Here is a 21,003-nt window from a genome sequence, read left to right as displayed (position 1 = left end):
TACCTCTGTAAAGCGCTTAGTTGTTACCTCTGTAAAGCGCTCCGTTATGCATCTGCACTCTTGTTACCTCTGTAAAGCGCTTAGTTGTTACCTCTGTAAAGCGCTCCGTTATGCATCTGCACTCTTTGTTACCTCTGTAAAGTGCTTAGTTGTTACCTCTGTAAAGCATCTGTACTGTTGTATTATACCTCTGTAAAGCGCTCTGTTATGCATCCGTACTGATGTATACCTCTGTAAAGTGCTCCATTATGCACTTGTACTGTTATAAACCTCTGTAAAGTGCTCCGTTATGCACTTGTACTGTTGTATAATATCTCTGTAAAGCGCTCCATTATACATTTGTACTGTTGTAAACCTCTGTAAAGCGCTCTGTTATGCATATGTACTGTACTGTTATGAACCTTGTAAAGTGGTCCATTATGCATTTGTACTGTACTGTTGTGTACCTCTGTAAAAAGCTCTGTTATGCATCTGTACTGTTGTTAGCTCTGTAAAGCGCTCCGTTGTGCATCTGTACTGTTGTGTACCTCTGTAAAGCGCTCTGTTGTGCATATGTACTGTACTGTTATGAATCTTGTAAAGTGGTCCATTATGCATTTGTACTGTACTGTTGTGTACCTCTGTAAAGCGCTACGTTATGCATCTGTACTGTTATGTACCTCTGTAAAGCGCTCTGTTATGCATCTGTGCTGTTGTGTACCTCTGTAAAGCGCTCTGTTATGCATCTGTACTGTTGTTAGCTCTGTAAAGCGCTCCGTTATGCATCTGCACTCTTATTACCTCTGTAAAGCGCTTAGTTGTTACCTCTGTAAAGCGCTCCGTTATGCATCTGCACTCTTGCTACCTCTGTAAAGCGCTTAGTTGTTACCTCTGTAAAGCGCTCCGTTATGCATCTGCACTCTTTGTTACCTCTGTAAAGTGCTTAGTTGTTACCTCTGTAAAGCATCTGTACTGTTGTATTATACCTCTGTAAAGCGCTCCATTATACATTTGTACTGTACTGTTGTATACCTCTGTAAAAAGCTCTGTTATGCATCTGTACTGTTGTTAGCTCTGTAAAGCGCTCCGTTGTGCATCTGCACTCTTGTTACCTCTGTAAAGCGCTTAGTTGTTACCTCTGTAAAGCGCTCCGTTATGCATCTGCACTCTTGTTACCTCTGTAAAGCGCTTAGTTGTTACCTCTGTAAAGCGCTCCATTATGCATCTGCACTCTTTGTTACGTCTGTAAAGCGCTTAGTTGTTACCTTTGTAAAGCATCTGTACTGTTGTATTATACCTCTGTAAAGCGCTCCATTATACATGTGTACTGTACTGTTGTATACCTCTGTAAAAAGCTCTGTTATGCATCTGTACTGTTGTTAGCTCTGTAAAGCGCTCCGTTGTGCATCTGTACTGTTGTGTACCTCTGTAAAGCGCTCCGTTATGCATCTGTGCTGTTGTGTACCTCTGTAAAGCGCTCTGTTATGCATCTGTACTGTTGTTAGTTCTGTAAAGCGCTCCGTTATGCATCTGCACTCTTGTTACCTCTGTAAAGCGCTTAGTTGTTACCTCTGTAAAGCGCTCCGTTATGCATCTGCACTCTTGTTACCTCTGTAAAGCGCTTAGTTGTTACCTCTGTAAAGCGCTCCGTTGTGCATCTGCACTCTTTGTTACCTCTGTAAAGCGCTTAGTTGTTACCTCTGTAAAGCATCTGTACTGTTGTATTATACCTCTGTAAAGCGCTCCATTATACATTTGTACTGTACTGTTGTATACATCTGTAAAAAGCTCTGTTATGCATCTGTACTGTTGTTAGCTCTGTAAAGCGCTCCGTTGTGCATCTGTACTCTTGTTACCTCTGTAAAGCGCTTAGTTGTTACCTCTGTAAAGTGCTCCGTTATGCATCTGCACTCTTGTTACCTCTGTAAAGCGCTTAGTTGTTACCTCTGTAAAGCACGCCGTTATGCATCTGCACTCTTTGTTACCTCTGTAAAGCGCTTAGTTGTTACCTCTGTAAAGCATCTGTACTGTTGTATTATACCTCTGTAAAGCGCTCCATTATACATTTGTACTGTACTGTTGTATACCTCTGTAAAAAGCTCTGTTATGCATCTGTACTGTTGTTAGCTCTGTAAAGCGCTCCGTTGTGCATCTGTACTGTTGTGTACCTCTGTAAAGCGCTCCGTTATGCATCTGTGCTGTTGTGTACCTCTGTAAAGCGCTCTGTTATGCATCTGTACTGTTGTTAGCTCTGTAAAGCGCTCCGTTATGCATCTGCACTCTTGTTACCTGTGTAAAGCGCTTAGTTGTTACCTCTGTAAAGCGCTCCGTTATGCATCTGCACTCTTGTTACCTCTGTAAAGCTCTTAGTTGTTACCTCTGTAAAGCGCTCCGTTATGCATCTGCACTCTTTGTTACCTCTGTAAAACGCTTAGTTGTTACCTCTGTAAAGCATCTGTACTGTTGTATTATACCTCTGTAAAGCGCTCCATTATACATTTGTACTGTACTGTTGTATACCTCTGTAAAAAGCTCTGTTATGCATCTGTACTGTTGTTAGCTCTGTAAAGCGCTCCGTTGTGCATCTGCACTCTTGTTACCTCTGTAAAGCGCTTAGTTGTTACCTCTGTAAAGCGCTCAGTTATGCATCTGCACTCTTGTTACCTCTGTAAAGCGCTTAGTTGTTACCTCTGTAAAGCGCTCCGTTATGCATCTGCACTCTTGTTACCTCTGTAAAGCGCTTAGTTGTTACCTCTGTAAAGCGCTCCGTTATGCATCTGCACTCTTGTTACCTCTGTAAAGCGCTTAGTTGTTACCTCTGTAAAGCGCTCCGTTATGCATCTGCACTCTTGTTACCTCTGTAAAGCGCTTAGTTGTTACCTCTGTAAAGCGCTCTGTTATGCATCTGTACTGTTGTATTATACCTCTGTAAAGCGCTTAGTTGTTACCTCTGTAAAGCACTCCATTATGCCTCTGCACTCTTGTTACCTCTGTAAAGCGCTTAGTTGTTACCTCTGTAAAGCGCTCCGTTATGCATCTGCACTCTTGTTACCTCTGTAAAGCGCTTAGTTGTTACCTCTGTAAAGCGCTCCGTTATGCATCTGCACTCTTGTTACCTCTGTAAAGCGCTTAGTTGTTACCTCTGTAAAGCGCTCTGTTATGCATCTGTACTGTTGTATTATACCTCTGTAAAGCGCTCTGTTATGCATCCGTACTGATGTATACCTCTGTAAAGTGCTCCATTATGCACTTGTACTGTTATAAACCTCTGTAAAGTGCTCCGTTATGCACTTGTACTGTTGTATTATACCTCTGTAAAGCGCTCCATTATACATTTGTACTGTACAGTTGCATACCTCTGTAAAGCGCTCCGTTATGCACTTGTACTGTTGTAAACCTCTGTAAAGCGCTCTGTTATGCATATGTACTGTACTGTTATGAACCTTGTAAAGTGGTCCATTATGCATTTGTACTGTACTGTTGTGTACCTCTGTAAAAAGCTCTGTTATGCATCTGTACTCTTGTTAGCTCTGTAAAGCACTCCGTTGTGCATCTGTACTGTTGTGTACCTCTGTAAAGCGCTCTGCTATGCATATGTACTGTACTGTTATGAACCTTGTAAAGTGGTCCATTATGCATTTGTACTGTACTGTTGTGTACCTCTGTAAAGCGCTCCGTTATGCATCTGTACTGTTATGTACCTCGGTAAAGCGCTCTGTTATGCATCTTTGCTGTTGTGTACCTCTGTAAAGCGCTCTGTTATGCATCTGTACTGTTGTTAGCTCTGTAAAGCGCTCCGTTATGCATCTGCACTCTTGTTACCTCTGTAAAGCGCTTAGTTGTTACCTCTGTAAAGCGCTCCGTTATGCATCTGCACTCTTGTTACCTCTGTAAAGCGCTTAGTTGTTACCTCTGTAAAGCGCTCCGTTATGCATCTGCACTCTTTGTTACCTCTGTAAAGCGCTTAGTTGTTACCTCTGTAAAGCATCTGTTCTGTTGTATTATACCTCTGTAAAGCGCTCCAATATACATTTGTACTGTACTGTTGTATACCTCTGTAAAAAGCTCTGTTATGCATCTGTACTGTTGTTAGCTCTGTAAAGCGCTCCGTTGTGCATCTGTACTGTTGTGTACCTCTGTAAAGCGCCCCGTTATGCATCTGTACTGTTGTTAGCTCTGTAAAGCACTCCGTTGTGCATCTGTACTGTTGTGTACCTCTGTAAAGCGCTCTGTTATGCATATGTACTGTACTGTTATGAACCTTGTAAAGTGGTCCATTATGCATTTGTACTGTACTGTTGTGTACCTCTGTAAAGCGCTCCGTTATGCATCTGTACTGTTATGTACCTCTGTAAAGCGCTCTGTTATGCATCTGTGCTGTTGTGTACCTCTGTAAAGCGCTCTGTTATGCATCTGTACTGTTGTTAGCTCTGTAAAGCGCTCCGTTATGCATCTGCACTCTTGTTACCTCTGTAAAGCGCTTAGTTGTTACCTCTGTAAAGCGCTCCGTTATGCATCTGCACTCTTGTTACCTCTGTAAAGCGCTTAGTTGTTACCTCTGTAAAGCGCTCCGTTATGCATCTGCACTCTTTGTTACCTCTGTAAAGCGCTTAGTTGTTACCTCTGTAAAGCATCTGTTCTGTTGTATTATACCTCTGTAAAGCGCTCCAATATACATTTGTACTGTACTGTTGTATACCTCTGTAAAAAGCTCTGTTATGCATCTGTACTGTTGTTAGCTCTGTAAAGTGCTCCGTTGTGCATCTGCACTCTTGTAACCTCTGTAAAGCGCTTAGTTGTTACCTCTGTAAAGCGCTCCGTTATGCATCTGCACTCTTGTTACCTCTGTAAAGCGCTTAGTTGTTACCTCTGTAAAGCGCTCCGTTATGCATCTGCACTCTTTGTTACGTCTGTAAAGCGCTTAGTTGTTACCTCTGTAAAGCATCTGTACTGTTGTATTATACCTCTGTAAAGCGCTCCATTATACATGTGTACTGTACTGTTGTATACCTCTGTAAAAAGCTCTGTTATGCATCTGTACTGTTGTTAGCTCTGTAAAGCGCTCCGTTGTGCATCTGTACTGTTGTGTACCTCTGTAAAGCGCCCCGTTATGCATCTGTGCTGTTGTGTACCTCTGTAAAGCGCTCTGTTATGAATCTGTACTGTTGTTAGCTCTGTAAAGCGCTCCGTTATGCATCTGCACTCTTGTTACCTCTGTAAAGTGCTTAGTTGTTACCTCTGTAAAGCGCTCCGTTATGCATCTGCACTCTTGTTACCTCTGTAAAGCGCTTAGTTGTTACCTCTGTAAAGCGCTCCGTTATGCATCTGCACTCTTTGTTACCTCTGTAAAGCGCTTAGTTGTTACCTCTGTAAAGCATCTGTACTGTTGTATTATACCTCTGTAAAACGCTCCATTATACATTTGTACTGTACTGTTGTATACCTCTGTAAAAAGCTCTGTTATGCATCTGTACTGTTGTTAGCTCTGTAAAGCGCTCCGTTGTGCATCTGTACTCTTGTTACCTCTGTAAAGGGCTTAGTTGTTACCTCTGTAAAGCGCTCCGTTATGCATCTGCACTCTTGTTACCTCTGTAAAGCGCTTAGTTGTTACCTCTGTAAAGCGCTCCGTTATGCATCTGCACTCTTTGTTACCTCTGTAAAGCGCTTAGTTGTTACCTCTGTAAAGCATCTGTACTGTTGTATTATACCTCTGTAAAGCGCTCCATTATACATTTGTACTGTACTGTTGTATACCTCTGTAAAAAGCTCTGTTATGCATCTGTACTGTTGTTAGCTCTGTAAAGCGCTCCGTTGTGCATCTGTACTGTTGTGTACCTCTGTAAAGCGCTCCGTTATGCATCTGTGCTGTTGTGTACCTCTGTAAAGTGCTCTGTTATGCATCTGTACTGTTGTTAGCTCTGTAAAGCGCTCCGTTATGCATCTGCACTCTTGTTACCTCTGTAAAGCGCTTAGTTGTTACCTCTGTAAAGCGCTCCGTTATGCATCTGCACTCTTGTTACCTCTGTAAAGCTCTTAGTTGTTACCTCTGTAAAGCGCTCCGTTATGCATCTGCACTCTTTGTTACCTCTGTAAAGCGCTTAGTTGTTACCTCTGTAAAGCATCTGTACTGTTGTATTATACCTCTGTAAAGCGCTCCATTATACATTTGTACTGTACTGTTGTATACCTCTGTAAAAAGCTCTGTTATGCATCTGTACTGTTGTTAGCTCTGTAAAGCGCTCCGTTATGCATCTGCACTCTTGTTACCTCTGTAAAGCGCTTAGTTGTTACCTCTGTAAAGCGCTCCGTTATGCATCTGCACTCTTGTTACCTCTGTAAAGCGCTTAGTTGTTACCTCTGTAAAGCGCTCCGTTATGCATCTGCACTCTTTGTTTCCTCTGTAAAGTGCTTAGTTGTTACCTCTGTAAAGCATCTGTACTGTTGTATTATACCTCTGTAAAGCGCTCCATTATACATTTGTACTGTACTGTTGTATACCTCTGTAAAAAGCTCTGTTATGCATCTGTACTGTTGTTAGCTCTGTAAAGCGCTCCGTTGTGCATCTGCACTCTTGTTACCTCTGTAAAGCGCTTAGTTGTTACCTCTGTAAAGCGCTCCTTTATGCATCTGCACTCTTGTTACCTCTGTAAAGCGCTTAGTTGTTACCTCTGTAAAGCGCTCCGTTATGCATCTGCACTCTTTGTTACGTCTGTAAAGCGCTTAGTTGTTACCTTTGTAAAGCATCTGTACTGTTGTATTATACCTCTGTAAAGCGCTCCATTATACATGTGTACTGTACTGTTGTATACCTCTGTAAAAAGCTCTGTTATGCATCTGTACTGTTGTTAGCTCTGTAAAGCGCTCCGTTGTGCATCTGTACTGTTGTGTACCTCTGTAAAGCGCTCCGTTATGCATCTGTGCTGTTGTGTACCTCTGTAAAGCGCTCTGTTATGCATCTGTACTGTTGTTAGCTCTGTAAAGCGCTCCGTTATGCATCTGCACTCTTGTTACCTCTGTAAAGCGCTTAGTTGTTACCTCTGTAAAGCGCTCCGTTATGCATCTGCACTCTTGTTACCTCTGTAAAGCGCTTAGTTGTTACCTCTGTAAAGCGCTCCGTTGTGCATCTGCACTCTTTGTTACCTCTGTAAAGCGCTTAGTTGTTACCTCTGTAAAGCATCTGTACTGTTGTATTATACCTCTGTAAAGCGCTCCATTATACATTTGTACTGTACTGTTGTATACCTCTGTAAAAAGCTCTGTTATGCATCTGTACTGTTGTTAGCTCTGTAAAGCGCTCCGTTGTGCATCTGTACTCTTGTTACCTCTGTAAAGCGCTTAGTTGTTACCTCTGTAAAGTGCTCCGTTATGCATCTGCACTCTTGTTACCTCTGTAAAGCGCTTAGTTGTTACCTCTGTAAAGTGCGCCGTTATGCATCTGCACTCTTTGTTACCTCTGTAAAGCGCTTAGTTGTTACCTCTGTAAAGCATCTGTACTGTTGTATTATACCTCTGTAAAGCGCTCCATTATACATTTGTACTGTACTGTTGTATACCTCTGTAAAAAGCTCTGTTATGCATCTGTACTGTTGTTAGCTCTGTAAAGCGCTCCGTTGTGCATCTGTACTGTTGTGTACCTCTGTAAAGCGCTCCGTTATGCATCTGTGCTGTTGTGTACCTCTGTAAAGCGCTCTGTTATGCATCTGTACTGTTGTTAGCTCTGTAAAGCGCTCCGTTATGCATCTGCACTCTTGTTACCTGTGTAAAGCGCTTAGTTGTTACCTCTGTAAAGCGCTCCGTTATGCATCTGCACTCTTGTTACCTCTGTAAAGCTCTTAGTTGTTACCTCTGTAAAGCGCTCCGTTATGCATCTGCACTCTTTGTTACCTCTGTAAAGCGCTTAGTTGTTACCTCTGTAAAGCATCTGTACTGTTGTATTATACCTCTGTAAAGCGCTCCATTATACATTTGTACTGTACTGTTGTATACCTCTGTAAAAAGCTCTGTTATGCATCTGTACTGTTGTTAGCTCTGTAAAGCGCTCCGTTGTGCATCTGCACTCTTGTTACCTCTGTAAAGCGCTTAGTTGTTACCTCTGTAAAGCGCTCCGTTATGCATCTGCACTCTTGTTACCTCTGTAAAGCGCTTAGTTGTTACCTCTGTAAAGCGCTCCGTTATGCATCTGCACTCTTGTTACCTCTGTAAAGCGCTTAGTTGTTACCTCTGTAAAGCGCTCCGTTATGCATCTGCACTCTTGTTACCTCTGTAAAGCGCTTAGTTGTTACCTCTGTAAAGCGCTCCGTTATGCATCTGCACTCTTGTTACCTCTGTAAAGCGCTTAGTTGTTACCTCTGTAAAGCGCTCTGTTATGCATCTGTACTGTTGTATTATACCTCTGTAAAGCGCTTAGTTGTTACCTCTGTAAAGCACTCCATTATGCCTCTGCACTCTTGTTACCTCTGTAAAGCGCTTAGTTGTTACCTCTGTAAAGCGCTCCGTTATGCATCTGCACTCTTGTTACCTCTGTAAAGCGCTTAGTTGTTACCTCTGTAAAGCGCTCTGTTATGCATCTGTACTGTTGTATTATACCTCTGTAAAGCGCTCTGTTATGCATCCGTACTGATGTATACCTCTGTAAAGTGCTCCATTATGCACTTGTACTGTTATAAACCTCTGTAAAGTGCTCCGTTATGCACTTGTACTGTTGTATTATACCTCTGTAAAGCGCTCCATTATACATTTGTACTGTACAGTTGCATACCTCTGTAAAGCGCTCCGTTATGCACTTGTACTGTTGTAAACCTCTGTAAAGCGCTCTGTTATGCATATGTACTGTACTGTTATGAACCTTGTAAAGTGGTCCATTATGCATTTGTACTGTACTGTTGTGTACCTCTGTAAAAAGCTCTGTTATGCATCTGTACTGTTGTTAGCTCTGTAAAGCACTCCGTTGTGCATCTGTACTGTTGTGTACCTCTGTAAAGCGCTCTGTTATGCATATGTACTGTACTGTTATGAACCTTGTAAAGTGGTCCATTATGCATTTGTACTGTACTGTTGTGTACCTCTGTAAAGCGCTCCGTTATGCATCTGTACTGTTATGTACCTCTGTAAAGCGCTCTGTTATGCATCTGTGCTGTTGTGTACCTCTGTAAAGCGCTCTGTTATGCATCTGTACTGTTGTTAGCTCTGTAAAGCGCTCCGTTATGCATCTGCACTCTTGTTACCTCTGTAAAGCGCTTAGTTGTTACCTCTGTAAAGCGCTCCGTTATGCATCTGCACTCTTGTTACCTCTGTAAAGCGCTTAGTTGTTACCTCTGTAAAGCGCTCCGTTATGCATCTGCACTCTTTGTTACCTCTGTAAAGCGCTTAGTTGTTACCTCTGTAAAGCATCTGTTCTGTTGTATTATACCTCTGTAAAGCGCTCCAATATACATTTGTACTGTACTGTTGTATACCTCTGTAAAAAGCTCTGTTATGCATCTGTACTGTTGTTAGCTCTGTAAAGCGCTCCGTTGTGCATCTGCACTCTTGTTACCTCTGTAAAGCGCTTAGTTGTTACCTCTGTAAAGCGCTCCGTTATGCATCTGCACTCTTGTTACCTCTGTAAAGCGCTTAGTTGTTACCTCTGTAAAGCGCTCCGTTATGCATCTGCACTCTTTGTTACGTCTGTAAAGCGCTTAGTTGTTACCTCTGTAAAGCATCTGTACTGTTGTATTATACCTCTGTAAAGCGCTCCATTATACATGTGTACTGTACTGTTGTATACCTCTGTAAAAAGCTCTGTTATGCATCTGTACTGTTGTTAGCTCTGTAAAGCGCTCCGTTGTGCATCTGTACTGTTGTGTACCTCTGTAAAGCGCCCCGTTATGCATCTGTGCTGTTGTGTACCTCTGTAAAGCGCTCTGTTATGAATCTGTACTGTTGTTAGCTCTGTAAAGCGCTCCGTTATGCATCTGCACTCTTGTTACCTCTGTAAAGTGCTTAGTTGTTACCTCTGTAAAGCGCTCCGTTATGCATCTGCACTCTTGTTACCTCTGTAAAGCGCTTAGTTGTTACCTCTGTAAAGCGCTCCGTTATGCATCTGCACTCTTTGTTACCTCTGTAAAGCGCTTAGTTGTTACCTCTGTAAAGCATCTGTACTGTTGTATTATACCTCTGTAAAACGCTCCATTATACATTTGTACTGTACTGTTGTATACCTCTGTAAAAAGCTCTGTTATGCATCTGTACTGTTGTTAGCTCTGTAAAGCGCTCCGTTGTGCATCTGTACTCTTGTTACCTCTGTAAAGCGCTTAGTTGTTACCTCTGTAAAGCGCTCCGTTATGCATCTGCACTCTTGTTACCTCTGTAAAGCGCTTAGTTGTTACCTCTGTAAAGCGCTCCGTTATGCATCTGCACTCTTTGTTACCTCTGTAAAGCGCTTAGTTGTTACCTCTGTAAAGCATCTGTACTGTTGTATTATACCTCTGTAAAGCGCTCCATTATACATTTGTACTGTACTGTTGTATACCTCTGTAAAAAGCTCTGTTATGCATCTGTACTGTTGTTAGCTCTGTAAAGCGCTCCGTTGTGCATCTGTACTCTTGTTACCTCTGTAAAGCGCTTAGTTGTTACCTCTGTAAAGCGCTCCGTTATGCATCTGCACTCTTGTTACCTCTGTAAAGCGCTTAGTTGTTACCTCTGTAAAGCGCTCCGTTATGCATCTGCACTCTTTGTTACCTCTGTAAAGCGCTTAGTTGTTACCTCTGTAAAGCATCTGTACTGTTGTATTATACCTCTGTAAAGCGCTCCATTATACATTTGTACTGTACTGTTGTATACCTCTGTAAAAAGCTCTGTTATGCATCTGTACTGTTGTTAGCTCTGTAAAGCGCTCCGTTGTGCATCTGTACTGTTGTGTACCTCTGTAAAGCGCTCCGTTATGCATCTGTGCTGTTGTGTACCTCTGTAAAGCGCTCTGTTATGCATCTGTACTGTTGTTAGCTCTGTAAAGCGCTCCGTTATGCATCTGCACTCTTGTTACCTCTGTAAAGCGCTTAGTTGTTACCTCTGTAAAGCGCTCCGTTATGCATCTGCACTCTTGTTACCTCTGTAAAGCTCTTAGTTGTTACCTCTGTAAAGCGCTCCGTTATGCATCTGCACTCTTTGTTACCTCTGTAAAGCGCTTAGTTGTTACCTCTGTAAAGCATCTGTACTGTTGTATTATACCTCTGTAAAGCGCTCCATTATACATTTGTACTGTACTGTTGTATACCTCTGTAAAAAGCTCTGTTATGCATCTGTACTGTTGTTAGCTCTGTAAAGCGCTCCGTTGTGCATCTGCACTCTTGTTACCTCTGTAAAGCGCTTAGTTGTTACCTCTGTAAAGTGCTCCGTTATGCATCTGCACTCTTGTTACCTCTGTAAAACGCTTAGTTGTTACCTCTGTAAAGCGCTCCGTTATGCATCTGCACTCTTTGTTACCTCTGTAAAGCGCTTAGTTGTTACCTCTGTAAAGCATCTGTACTGTTGTATTATACCTCTGTAAAGCGCTCCATTATACATTTGTACTGTACTGTTGTATACCTCTGTAAAAAGCTCTGTTATGCATCTGTACTGTTGTTAGCTCTGTAAAGCGCTCCGTTATGCATCTGTGCTGTTGTGTACCACTGTAAAGCGCTCTGTTATGCATCTGTACTGTTGTATACCTCTATATGCACTCGCTCCCCTCAGAGAACGCTCTCTCGCTCACCTCTAATATAACATAAAAGGTGGCTTGCTTGCGTCTGAGACACCACACTGCCTATCGGAAGCGCTCATGCTCGCCACTCAGAAGATGCTCTTATTTATTTTCTAAGAAGAGTTACTCGCTCAAGGCTGTGAAAGATTAGTTGGTGTCCCCCAACAGGGTGCTTCCAAATTTTAGAGTCAGTGCCTTTGAGATTAAGGCCCTTATTCACAGAAGCGTTTTATAATGGTGCAATCCCATTGGAAAACAGTGGTGCAATCCCATTGGAAAACGGTCTGTGAATCAAGCCCTAGGAGAGTATGACAGTCTAAGATTCTCACTCTGAGATGGGCCTAAGGGTCAGAACCCTATAGACGGGAGTGGGATGGTCCAAATTGCTCAGATTAGGAGAATCTCGTAGACTGGGTGAGGCACAGTCAATGTCCCCCAGATTAGGAGGGTATCAAATTCAGAAACCCAGAACCTGGGAGAGTCACAGTCAATGCCCCCCCGCAACTCCCCAGGAACTAGGACGGTCTCAGTGTAGAAAGCTATAGATCAGGAGAGTCACACTCAGGGTCTCCCCAGTCGAGGAGTGTCTCAGATAGAGAACTCAATAGAGGAGGGTGGGGTCCCAGAGTCAGACCCCCATGGAGTACCAGAGTGATAGTTAAAGCTCCCATCTTTGGAGGGTTTTAGAGGCCATGGCCTTCGGCTAGGGGGAATTGGAACTTTTTAGAGCAGGAGTGTCTCTGAGGGATAGGTCCTTTCCCCAGGACGATGTCCAAGAGTGATGCCCTCAAACTAAGACCCTGAGAGCCCCCAGGACTGGCAATGGGCCGGTGCCACAGCACCTCATGGTAGGAGGCTCTAGAGAAGGGCTGTCCAACAACAGGCCTTGAGGGCCAGATCCACGCCGGGTTTTCAGGATACCCCTCACTAATATTCATGAGATACATTTGCATACAATGATTCTAAATATATGTACATCTTTCCTCATGAATATTAATGAGGGATAAAGAAAACCCGCCAGGACTCCAGCCCTCGAGGCCAAGAAAGAGGGTCACAGTCAGAGCTCCTCAGAATAAGAGTATCTCAAATTAGGGACCCCAACACCACGGGGGACGCCAGAACCCCCCAGGTTAAGAGGGTGTCACTGTGGGCAAAACCCAGAGACTTGCCCCACCAACTCCCTAGTGGGCACAGTGACTAAGGATTACACGTCCACCCCTCCTGTCAGAGTCAGACACCCACCACCTCAAGACCCTCACACTTGTGAGTCTGTTTGTCTTTTCTTATTTTAATTGGTTATTTATAACTTACTTAATACCCAGAGGTTTCTGAGGGTGGACCAGGGATCGAGCACGTTGCCACTGAGCTATCCTCCAGAGACCTAGCTCTCCTACTGCCGCTGCACCCTTTGATTCCACCACAGACCGCACTCTGGGTGCAGGCACACCGCTATGCAGACTGGCCTCAGCGCCGCGAGGCCAGTACAGTGGTGATGGGCGCTCTATAAAAGCGTATCACCATTAAAATGAAGAACTCGGCAGAACTCCACATTCTAACGCATTTGACCGACTGGGGGAGCTGCCCCAATTGCAACTTCATCTCTTTGGGAGGGGCAAAGGGTTTTCCCACCCATGCAATGGCCTGCCCTGGGGGGATATCCCTTCACCTGATGTCAGATATCCCACTCTAGGTCCGTGCGGACCGATACCCTGCCCAAACCCTCAGGGCCGCTAAAAAATGTTAACATGAAAATAAATGTTTTGGACATGACAATAAACCAGTGCCCCTGGTGTCATTGCGTAAAAACACAGCAAAAGTAATTGGGGCAACTCAGTGGGTTCAGCGCTGGAAGTGTCTTCAAGGTCATTAGGTGCTACTCTTTGGGCACTCACGCTGGCAGCCTAGAAGCCTACCCTCCCTACACCTCAGTGGTGTGAGCTGGCCTTACTGTGGCACAAAGCGCTATAAATACAGAAAATCATTTACTTTACATCTAGACCAAACATGACATGTTTGCTTTATTCATTCTGTCCATCCCACACCCTTGCTTTTTGTTACCAGCAGCATTCCCCTCTCGTACGTGTTACTCCTGGATTACGCCACCTTCTGAGTTAGTTTAGCAGCCCCACCCCCTCCCATACGTCCTACTCCTGGATTACGCCACCTTCTGAGTTGGTTTAGCAGCCCCACCCCCACCCAATCGTTTTACTCCTCGATAACGCCCTCTTCTGAGTTGGTTTAGCAGCCCCGCCCCACCCATACGTTTTACTCCTGGATTATGCCACCTTCTGAGTTGGTTTAGCAGCCCCACCCCCATCCAATCGTTTTACTCCTCGATTATGCCCCCTTCTGAGTTGGTTTAGCAGCCCCGCCCCACCCATACGTTTTACTCCTGGATTATGCCACCTTCTGAGTTGGTTTAGCAGCCCCACCCCCATCCAATCGTTTTACTCCTCGATTATGCCCCCTTCTGAGTTGGTTTAGCAGCCCCACCCCACCCATACGTTTTACTCCTGGATAACGCCACATTCTGAGTTGGTTTAGCAGCCCTGCCCCACCCATACATTTTACTCCTGGATTACGCCACCTTCTGAGTTGGTTTAGCAGCCCCGTCCCCTGCCATACGTCCTACTCCTGGATTACGCTACGTTTTCAGTTGGTTTAGCAGCCCGCCCCCTGCCATACCTCTCACTCCTGGATTACGCCACCTTCTAAATTGGTTTAGCAGCCTCCTCCCCTCCCATACGTCATACTCCAGGTTTACGCCACCTTTGTCCTACTCCTGGATTATGATATTTTCTGAGTTGGTTTAGCAGCCCGCCCCCTCCCATATATTTTACTCCTGGATTACGCCACCTTCTAAATTGGATTAGCAGCCCCCACCCCTTCCATATGTCATACTCCGGAATTACGCCACCTTTGTCCTACTCCTGCATTACGCTATCTTCTGAGTTGGATTAGCAGCCCGCACCCCCGATACGTTTTACTCCTGGATTACGACACCTTCTGAGTTGGTTTAGCAGCCCCGCCCCCTCCCATACATCATACTCCTGGATTACGCCACCTTCATTTTACTCCTGGAACGACACCTTCGTTTTACTCCTGGATTACGCCACCTTCTGCGTTGCTTTAGCAGCCCCAGAATTATTATTCAGGAATGTACCCTCTGGTACCATAAATATAGACAGCAGGTATTCTGAGCCTACACATCTACCAGGAATGCGCGCGCGTGCTCCCGAGCCCCTCATGCCCACAGCACTACTTGGGCTCTAGTTTACAATACTCCAGAACTGCCCTGGGATCCCAGTGCGTATATTAGCTCAACACATACTCGTCGGTGTCACCTCTCCCCAGAAAGGGTCCATTTACAATGGACGCACAGGCACCCATGCTAACACAAGCATTTAGTCCTGCCCAGCGCCCTCCTGGTGTCCGCAGACTCCTCTCCCGCTGTCCCTCCCTCTTACTCCACCCTTGCTCGTGCTCTTCTTCCCAGCAGAGTTAAGGTCTGGCGAGCCCGGGCCAGGGCCGAAACTAAGCGCATAGTGTGCTATGTAAATGTTCATATATACACACACACACACACAAACTATGTCCTTCAGGCATGTCGTGCTTTATCACACCATTATATGCATACCTGCCTAACCTCCGGAATTTTTCCGGAGACTCCGGAATTTTAAGCATTTCTCCGGGTCTCCGGAAAAGTCCCGTGAATCTCAGGAATTTTGAGATTCTTTCCGGGTCCCGTCATATTCTCCACCTGATTGGCTGCCGCCGGTAGCCAATCGGATGGAGAATTGGGCGGGACCCGGAAACGGTGCTCAATGCGACCCCCGATCCCTGTAATAATAGTGCTTGCAATCCTATAATTGGATTGAAAACAGTATTATTACGGCGGCGGTGCCACGTTCATTTTGCTTACCAAAATCATTCATTTAATGCTATAGTAAGCAAAATGAAGGCGGCGCTGCAGCAGGAATAATGCTGCTTTCAATCCAGTGACATGGATTGAAAGCAGCATTATTTCGGCGGCGGCGGCGCCTTCAGTTTGCTTACTATAGCATTGAATGAATTATTTTCCATGCTATAGTAAGCAAACTGAAGCCTACAACAACCGAGTTTACCTGTTGGACGTGTGGGCGGAGCCAGGTGCAAATGGGCGGAGTCTTGTGTGGCTGTGGGCGGCGGGGCATACATCTCAGGAATTTTGATTTTCAAATGTAGGCAGGTATGATTATATGGGACCCGGGCCCACTATCATCTCCTCTCGAATCCTGTTTTTGGGTGAATGTTCCCCAGTCGTCCCCAGGTGTTTGGGCGACTTACCTGCAGAAAGGCAGCAGAGGGCGAGGAAGGCGCCCAAAATGAGTTTGTTCATGGTGTCGAGGGTTTGGTTGTGTCGTCTACAGGGATGGTTTCAGCAAAGCAGAAGGGATCCCAGGAGATGGCGCGGACAGCGGAGGAGTGGGGGGAGCAGCGGCGGCCGGCTCTTTATACCCCCAGGCGGGCACTGGGCGCAGGGTAGCCCAGCCCGGCCTCCGAAGGGTGGGGGCTGGAGGGGCACTGACACAGCCCTAGGCGTCCAAAAAGCACACTTGGAGAGGTTTCGAGCTCTCGACGATCCTTTCTAGTCAAGTGGGTGCCTCCTGCCCGGTGGGCTGTGGGTAATCCGGGCCTCCCGACATCAGAGGCACCTGGGCTCTCCAGGGGGGAGGCTGCCCCACCCAGAGCCGGGCAGCTGGGGTGATGCCCGAGGCCTTCAGTGTCCCGCAGCCTCTCAGGGCGCCCCCCCCCCCTCATTGTCCCGGAGCATCCCAGGGCGCCCCCCCCTCCACTCCCTCCCCTCCCCATAAGAGCACATTCGGCACACATGTCCCAGAGGCAACTAACATAAAAGAAGGACTAACTCTCTTAAAAGTAACTGTCAAGGCACTACACCCCAGTAGCGTTTGGAGAAGAGGGTTTAATGTCACCGTTAAAGTAACCACACATTGTTTTAATGAATCACAAACGAACACTATCTTAAATTGTAAAATGCAGCATTTCTCCTGTGCGAGAGTGTGCATTCCTGCCTGCCAGCTAAGAAGACCTACTCCCAAAAACCGGCCTCTCTGCAGTTTCCAATGGGAACATGATCTTGAGAAAGGGGGACAGTGCTCCAAATTCTGGTCACCCTACGCAGAGGTATAGCGCACACTTCTGAAGTTCACATGGCCTCGTGGCGCTCATCGTCACGACCTGAAGTGTTGGCTGATGCACTGGACTCGTATGTGGGTGGGTAGGTCAGTGGGGGAGTAAGGTGAGGGGCAGTGGAAGATTTCAGGCAAATTAAGGGCCTGTGTGCCCCAGGTGGGAGGGTTATGGAGGCGGAGCTTCGAGTGGGCGGAGTTGCACAATGAGCCACGTTGTGGTTTTTTACAGTTTTCTGGCTATAGCTGGAAACAGCTGGACCCCCTCAGCAGGTTTTGCTGTCAATATTGGTAACATTGAGACGATGTAACCCCAAGCTGTCCGTGCCAGGCCTGACGCCCAAATGAAGGGCCTGTGTAAGCAAGGGGCCCTTAACATGGGTGGCAGTGCCGTTAACTGCCTGGTTGTCCCGCTTCCGAGGGTTATATACCTATTAGCACCCACGTAGCTCATATGTGGGGCCTAAGAGTGTGTTTACATTTTTTTTACAAAAAATCTTACCTTGTTGTCCATAGCTGTGCTGCATTTCAGAAGTCCCTTTTCCCTGTTGATGACTATGACGTCCTCAATATGGAAAAGGGGCTTCTCAAAATACAGCACAAGTGCGGCCTTAGTCTGCAAGGTAAGGTTTAATTTGTCTTATTTTTAAATTGAGGCACACCCTTAGGACCCGCGTGTGAGGTACTAGGGTGCTAAGGGGTGAAAGCGGAGCGCGGGAAGGGAAGGAGGCGCTGACCAAGCAGCACGCGGGCTGCTCAGTACGCGGGCTTGTACCAGTGAATACAGCCGCCGTCCGAATTTACTGACTTGCTAGCGTCCCCTTCCAGAAGCTAATGTTGGAAATGATAGGTTTCAAGGCAATGGGCAATGGGACATTACAGCAGGTGATATCACAGGGTCATGCCTACTGCATGCAGGTCCATTTTGTGCATGTCCCCGGCTTTCTTACCCCACACACTTGAAATGTCTTTGAACATCACAGATTTAAAGGACTGCACCTTTTAATGTAGAAACATACCACGTGATACCTAATTTCCTTTTTTTTAAAGTGCTACTTGTGTCTCTTGAAAGACCCCTTGACTCCAACCCACCGGCTCCATATCTCCTCCAGCTCCGCAGGGCCCCGCTGCCGGGCAGTGAATGGAAGTGGAGAGGGAGTAAGGGCAGGATAGGACACTGATGGGATAGGAGCGCGAAGAAGGGCAGAAGAGAGAGGGAGAGATTGAGAGTGAGGGAAGGCAGGAGATGAGGCGATTGAAGGGATCCAGGTGAGGGTGAAAGGGTGAATGGGCACAGAGAATGAACGAGGGCAGGAGAATGGGGCAATAGTTAATGAGGCACGAGAGTGAGGGGACATGCAGGGTGAATAGGAGGAACGGACGGGGAAATAGCAGAGGGTTCAGGAGTGTAAGGAGAGTGGGGAAGAGTGGAGGCCTAAAGAATGAGGGCGGAAGCAAAGAGTGAGGGAGGGCAGGAGAAAAGGAGAGAAAGAAGGCAAGTGAGTGAGGAATGGGGAGTGGAGGGGCAGAGATGTACGGGCTAATGCTGCAAATTAAGAACAAAGGAAGGCCGGGGAGGGTGCGAATAGCAGCAGAATGAGGAAGAGGGCGCGGTCTTTATACAAAAAGGAAGCTTTGGCAGAAATGGAGAGAGAGAAAAGCAAGAGGATTAAGGAACCGAGGCAAGCAGAGGGGATGACCAGTGAGCACACAGCGCAGGAGAGGGCAGGCAGAGAAAAGGGAATGAGTAGGACAGTCGCGAGGAAAGAGTCAGTAAGGACGAAAGAAGGGGCCAAGCAGGGTGCTGCATGTGAGAAAAGGGAAGCGGGAGGGGAAGCAGCGGAAGGGGAACATATTTGCGATGAGAGGTGGGCAGGCGCTTGCCCCGGCTGCCCATCGCACGCAGTCAAAGCTGCCCCATTGCGCATGGCATACCTTCTGCGCACATAAAAAGCATGTAGCGCCTTGATGCTTTCGGGCCATAGTTTGCGCTTTATAAATCCTAAATAAAATAGATAAATAAAAATGCACTAGATTAATGAACAGGAAGACAAGGAAAATGCTGCCGCCTAGCGGAGATTGTGCTGAAATGGGCCATAAAGATCCCCAAGGGTGACGGAAATCATCTCTGTGTGACTTCTCCGTGCTTACCTTGGACCAAGGTTAAGGCAACGCAGGCGCAGTTGAAGTCCAATGTCGGGGAACAGAGGCAGGTGTGTCTGCAGTCGGCATTTTGCGGGACTGTCCCGGGTTCAGGGGCTGTGCCCCATGTATGGGACCCAGCCGGCTCAGGGCGGGAATACGTTCGGACTGTGCTCCTATGACGCAGGACCGGCTCTCCAATGTCCTCGCAGCTCACGCGTTTCCTGTGACAGCAGGTGGCAGCACAAGGAAGCAGAGAGCTTTCCCCACTGCGCCCCCAGTACCCACAGCTTCAGCTTTGTGCCAGCATAGCATTTCAATAAACAGATCAGAGGGTGGTGACCCAGATACGGGTGGTCTGGGTAAGGACTATGGTCCCTTAATAGGTGTGAATGGTGGGTGATAGTAAACGGGAGGGGAGTAGAACGCGGAATTGAATTACAATTACACTGCTTTGTGAAATAATGGCTAAAGCAGATGACCTTATGTTAGGTTTTCTTTCCCTGTGAATAGATTTTTTTTTAAAGCGCAGAGATTGTTTTTAGGTCTGCCATACCTCTGCAGGCTGCTGCTGCAATCTTACATTCAGGATGGCGAAAATAAAGCTGCCAATGCCTTTATGCTTGACCTGTTTTTAAAACAATGTATATAATGTCAGGTTGGTTTCTTATTTGATTTGTGTACTTTTGAAGACATTGCTAGACAACGAGTTGTTTAATTTTTGGAAACCCAAACTGTAAGAAATACTTAAACAAACTGTCACTGCGAAGACATGTGGTCAAGTGCTTATATCACAAATTATGTCCTAATACAGATTTCACCACTTAAACGAAAGGTGTGTTCCCGGGAAAATCAGTTCATCTCACTGTGCCTAATCGGCTGGAATTTGGAGCCCCTAGAAGGGATTCAGTTTGCAACTATTGTTATAAAAAAAAACAACACTCATGGTCTACTAAACTATTGAGTTGTTGCTTATTAATTATAGTGGCTATTCGTGTATTGCGCACCACATTATTCTCATGGCTGCGAGCATGCATTTTAATGTCTCTACCAATGGTGCTTTAGAGTATTAAAGACTGATGTCACTGCCTGTAATGTTGCTTTCTGTCATGTCATTCCCTATCACGCAAAGGAAGTGCTCTGCAAATGTTTTGCTGAACAGGGCCTTTAAAATCCCAGGACAGGCCCGGAAGTGAAAGCAAGCATGTGAGTGCCTTGTATGCCTGACAGTCCCGCAATGTTGGGATTTTGTTGTGCTCTGGATGTGTTCAAATGCCATTTGCAGTGACATCACCAGGGAAGTGGATTGGGGAGGGGCGCGTGTTGCATGCAATGCCATGCTGCACCTTAAGCTCCACAGCTGCCTCTGATGTGCCATTTTGTAAAGTTAGCCTCTCTGGGTAGGGGGGGCAAGGAGGGTTCCCCGAGTTCCCGGGAGTCCCCCAGAGTCCGACATTCCTCTGTTGATCACTCCCCTCATTAAGCCTACCACCAAATCCATCCTACTGGGCGACTTCAACCTGGGCTTCAGTGACCCTGCCGACACGAAAGCCTCAACACTTGCAAACTCTCCTGGAGAAAGGAACTTTACTCAGCTTCTTTCCACCCCCACTCAGGCCAAAGGGCGTGTCCTTGACTGGATCCCCACAACTAGCGCCTCTATTGATATTTCAGCCTGGTCGGCTCTCTCCCTGATTGAGTTTAGACTTTCTCCCTCCCACGCCACATCCTATACTGGTCCGCAACACCTGCAAGCTGACTGAAGAGACGCTTGCGCCTACTCTCCAAGTCCAGCTTATCCTGCCCCCACAAGCAACAACCCCCAGGTCCTATCCACCCTCTACCATCAAAGCCCCCACCACTCTATGAACCTGCACGCACCACTCAAAACCAAAATAGTCAAACCACCCAAACCAACCAACATCTGGTCTACAGATGAGCTTGTTGCGCTCCATAGATGTATAAGAGCCTTTA

The 21,003-nt window shown here is 46.1% G+C and overlaps 1 protein-coding gene across 1 annotated transcript in view; it reads right to left on the bottom strand.

Annotated features, from left to right (window-relative positions):
* LOC138521923 (ly-6/neurotoxin-like protein 1) overlaps nt 1-16,335 on the bottom strand; it is a 47,217-nt gene extending 30,882 nt beyond the window's left edge. The window contains exon 1 of the mRNA XM_069635100.1: nt 16,025-16,335. Coding sequence (XP_069491201.1) covers nt 16,025-16,076 — 52 coding nt within the window. The 5' untranslated portion in view covers nt 16,077-16,335. The remainder of the gene's footprint in view (nt 1-16,024) is intronic.
* Between the last annotated feature and the right edge of the window lie 4,668 nt (nt 16,336-21,003).

This window comes from Ambystoma mexicanum, chromosome 13 (genome assembly GCF_040938575.1).
Source record: "Ambystoma mexicanum isolate Mex_15411 chromosome 13, UKY_AmexF1_1, whole genome shotgun sequence".
Classification (NCBI taxonomy): Eukaryota; Metazoa; Chordata; class Amphibia; order Caudata; family Ambystomatidae; genus Ambystoma; species Ambystoma mexicanum.
This window is presented reverse-complemented; position numbering and strand designations above follow the sequence as displayed.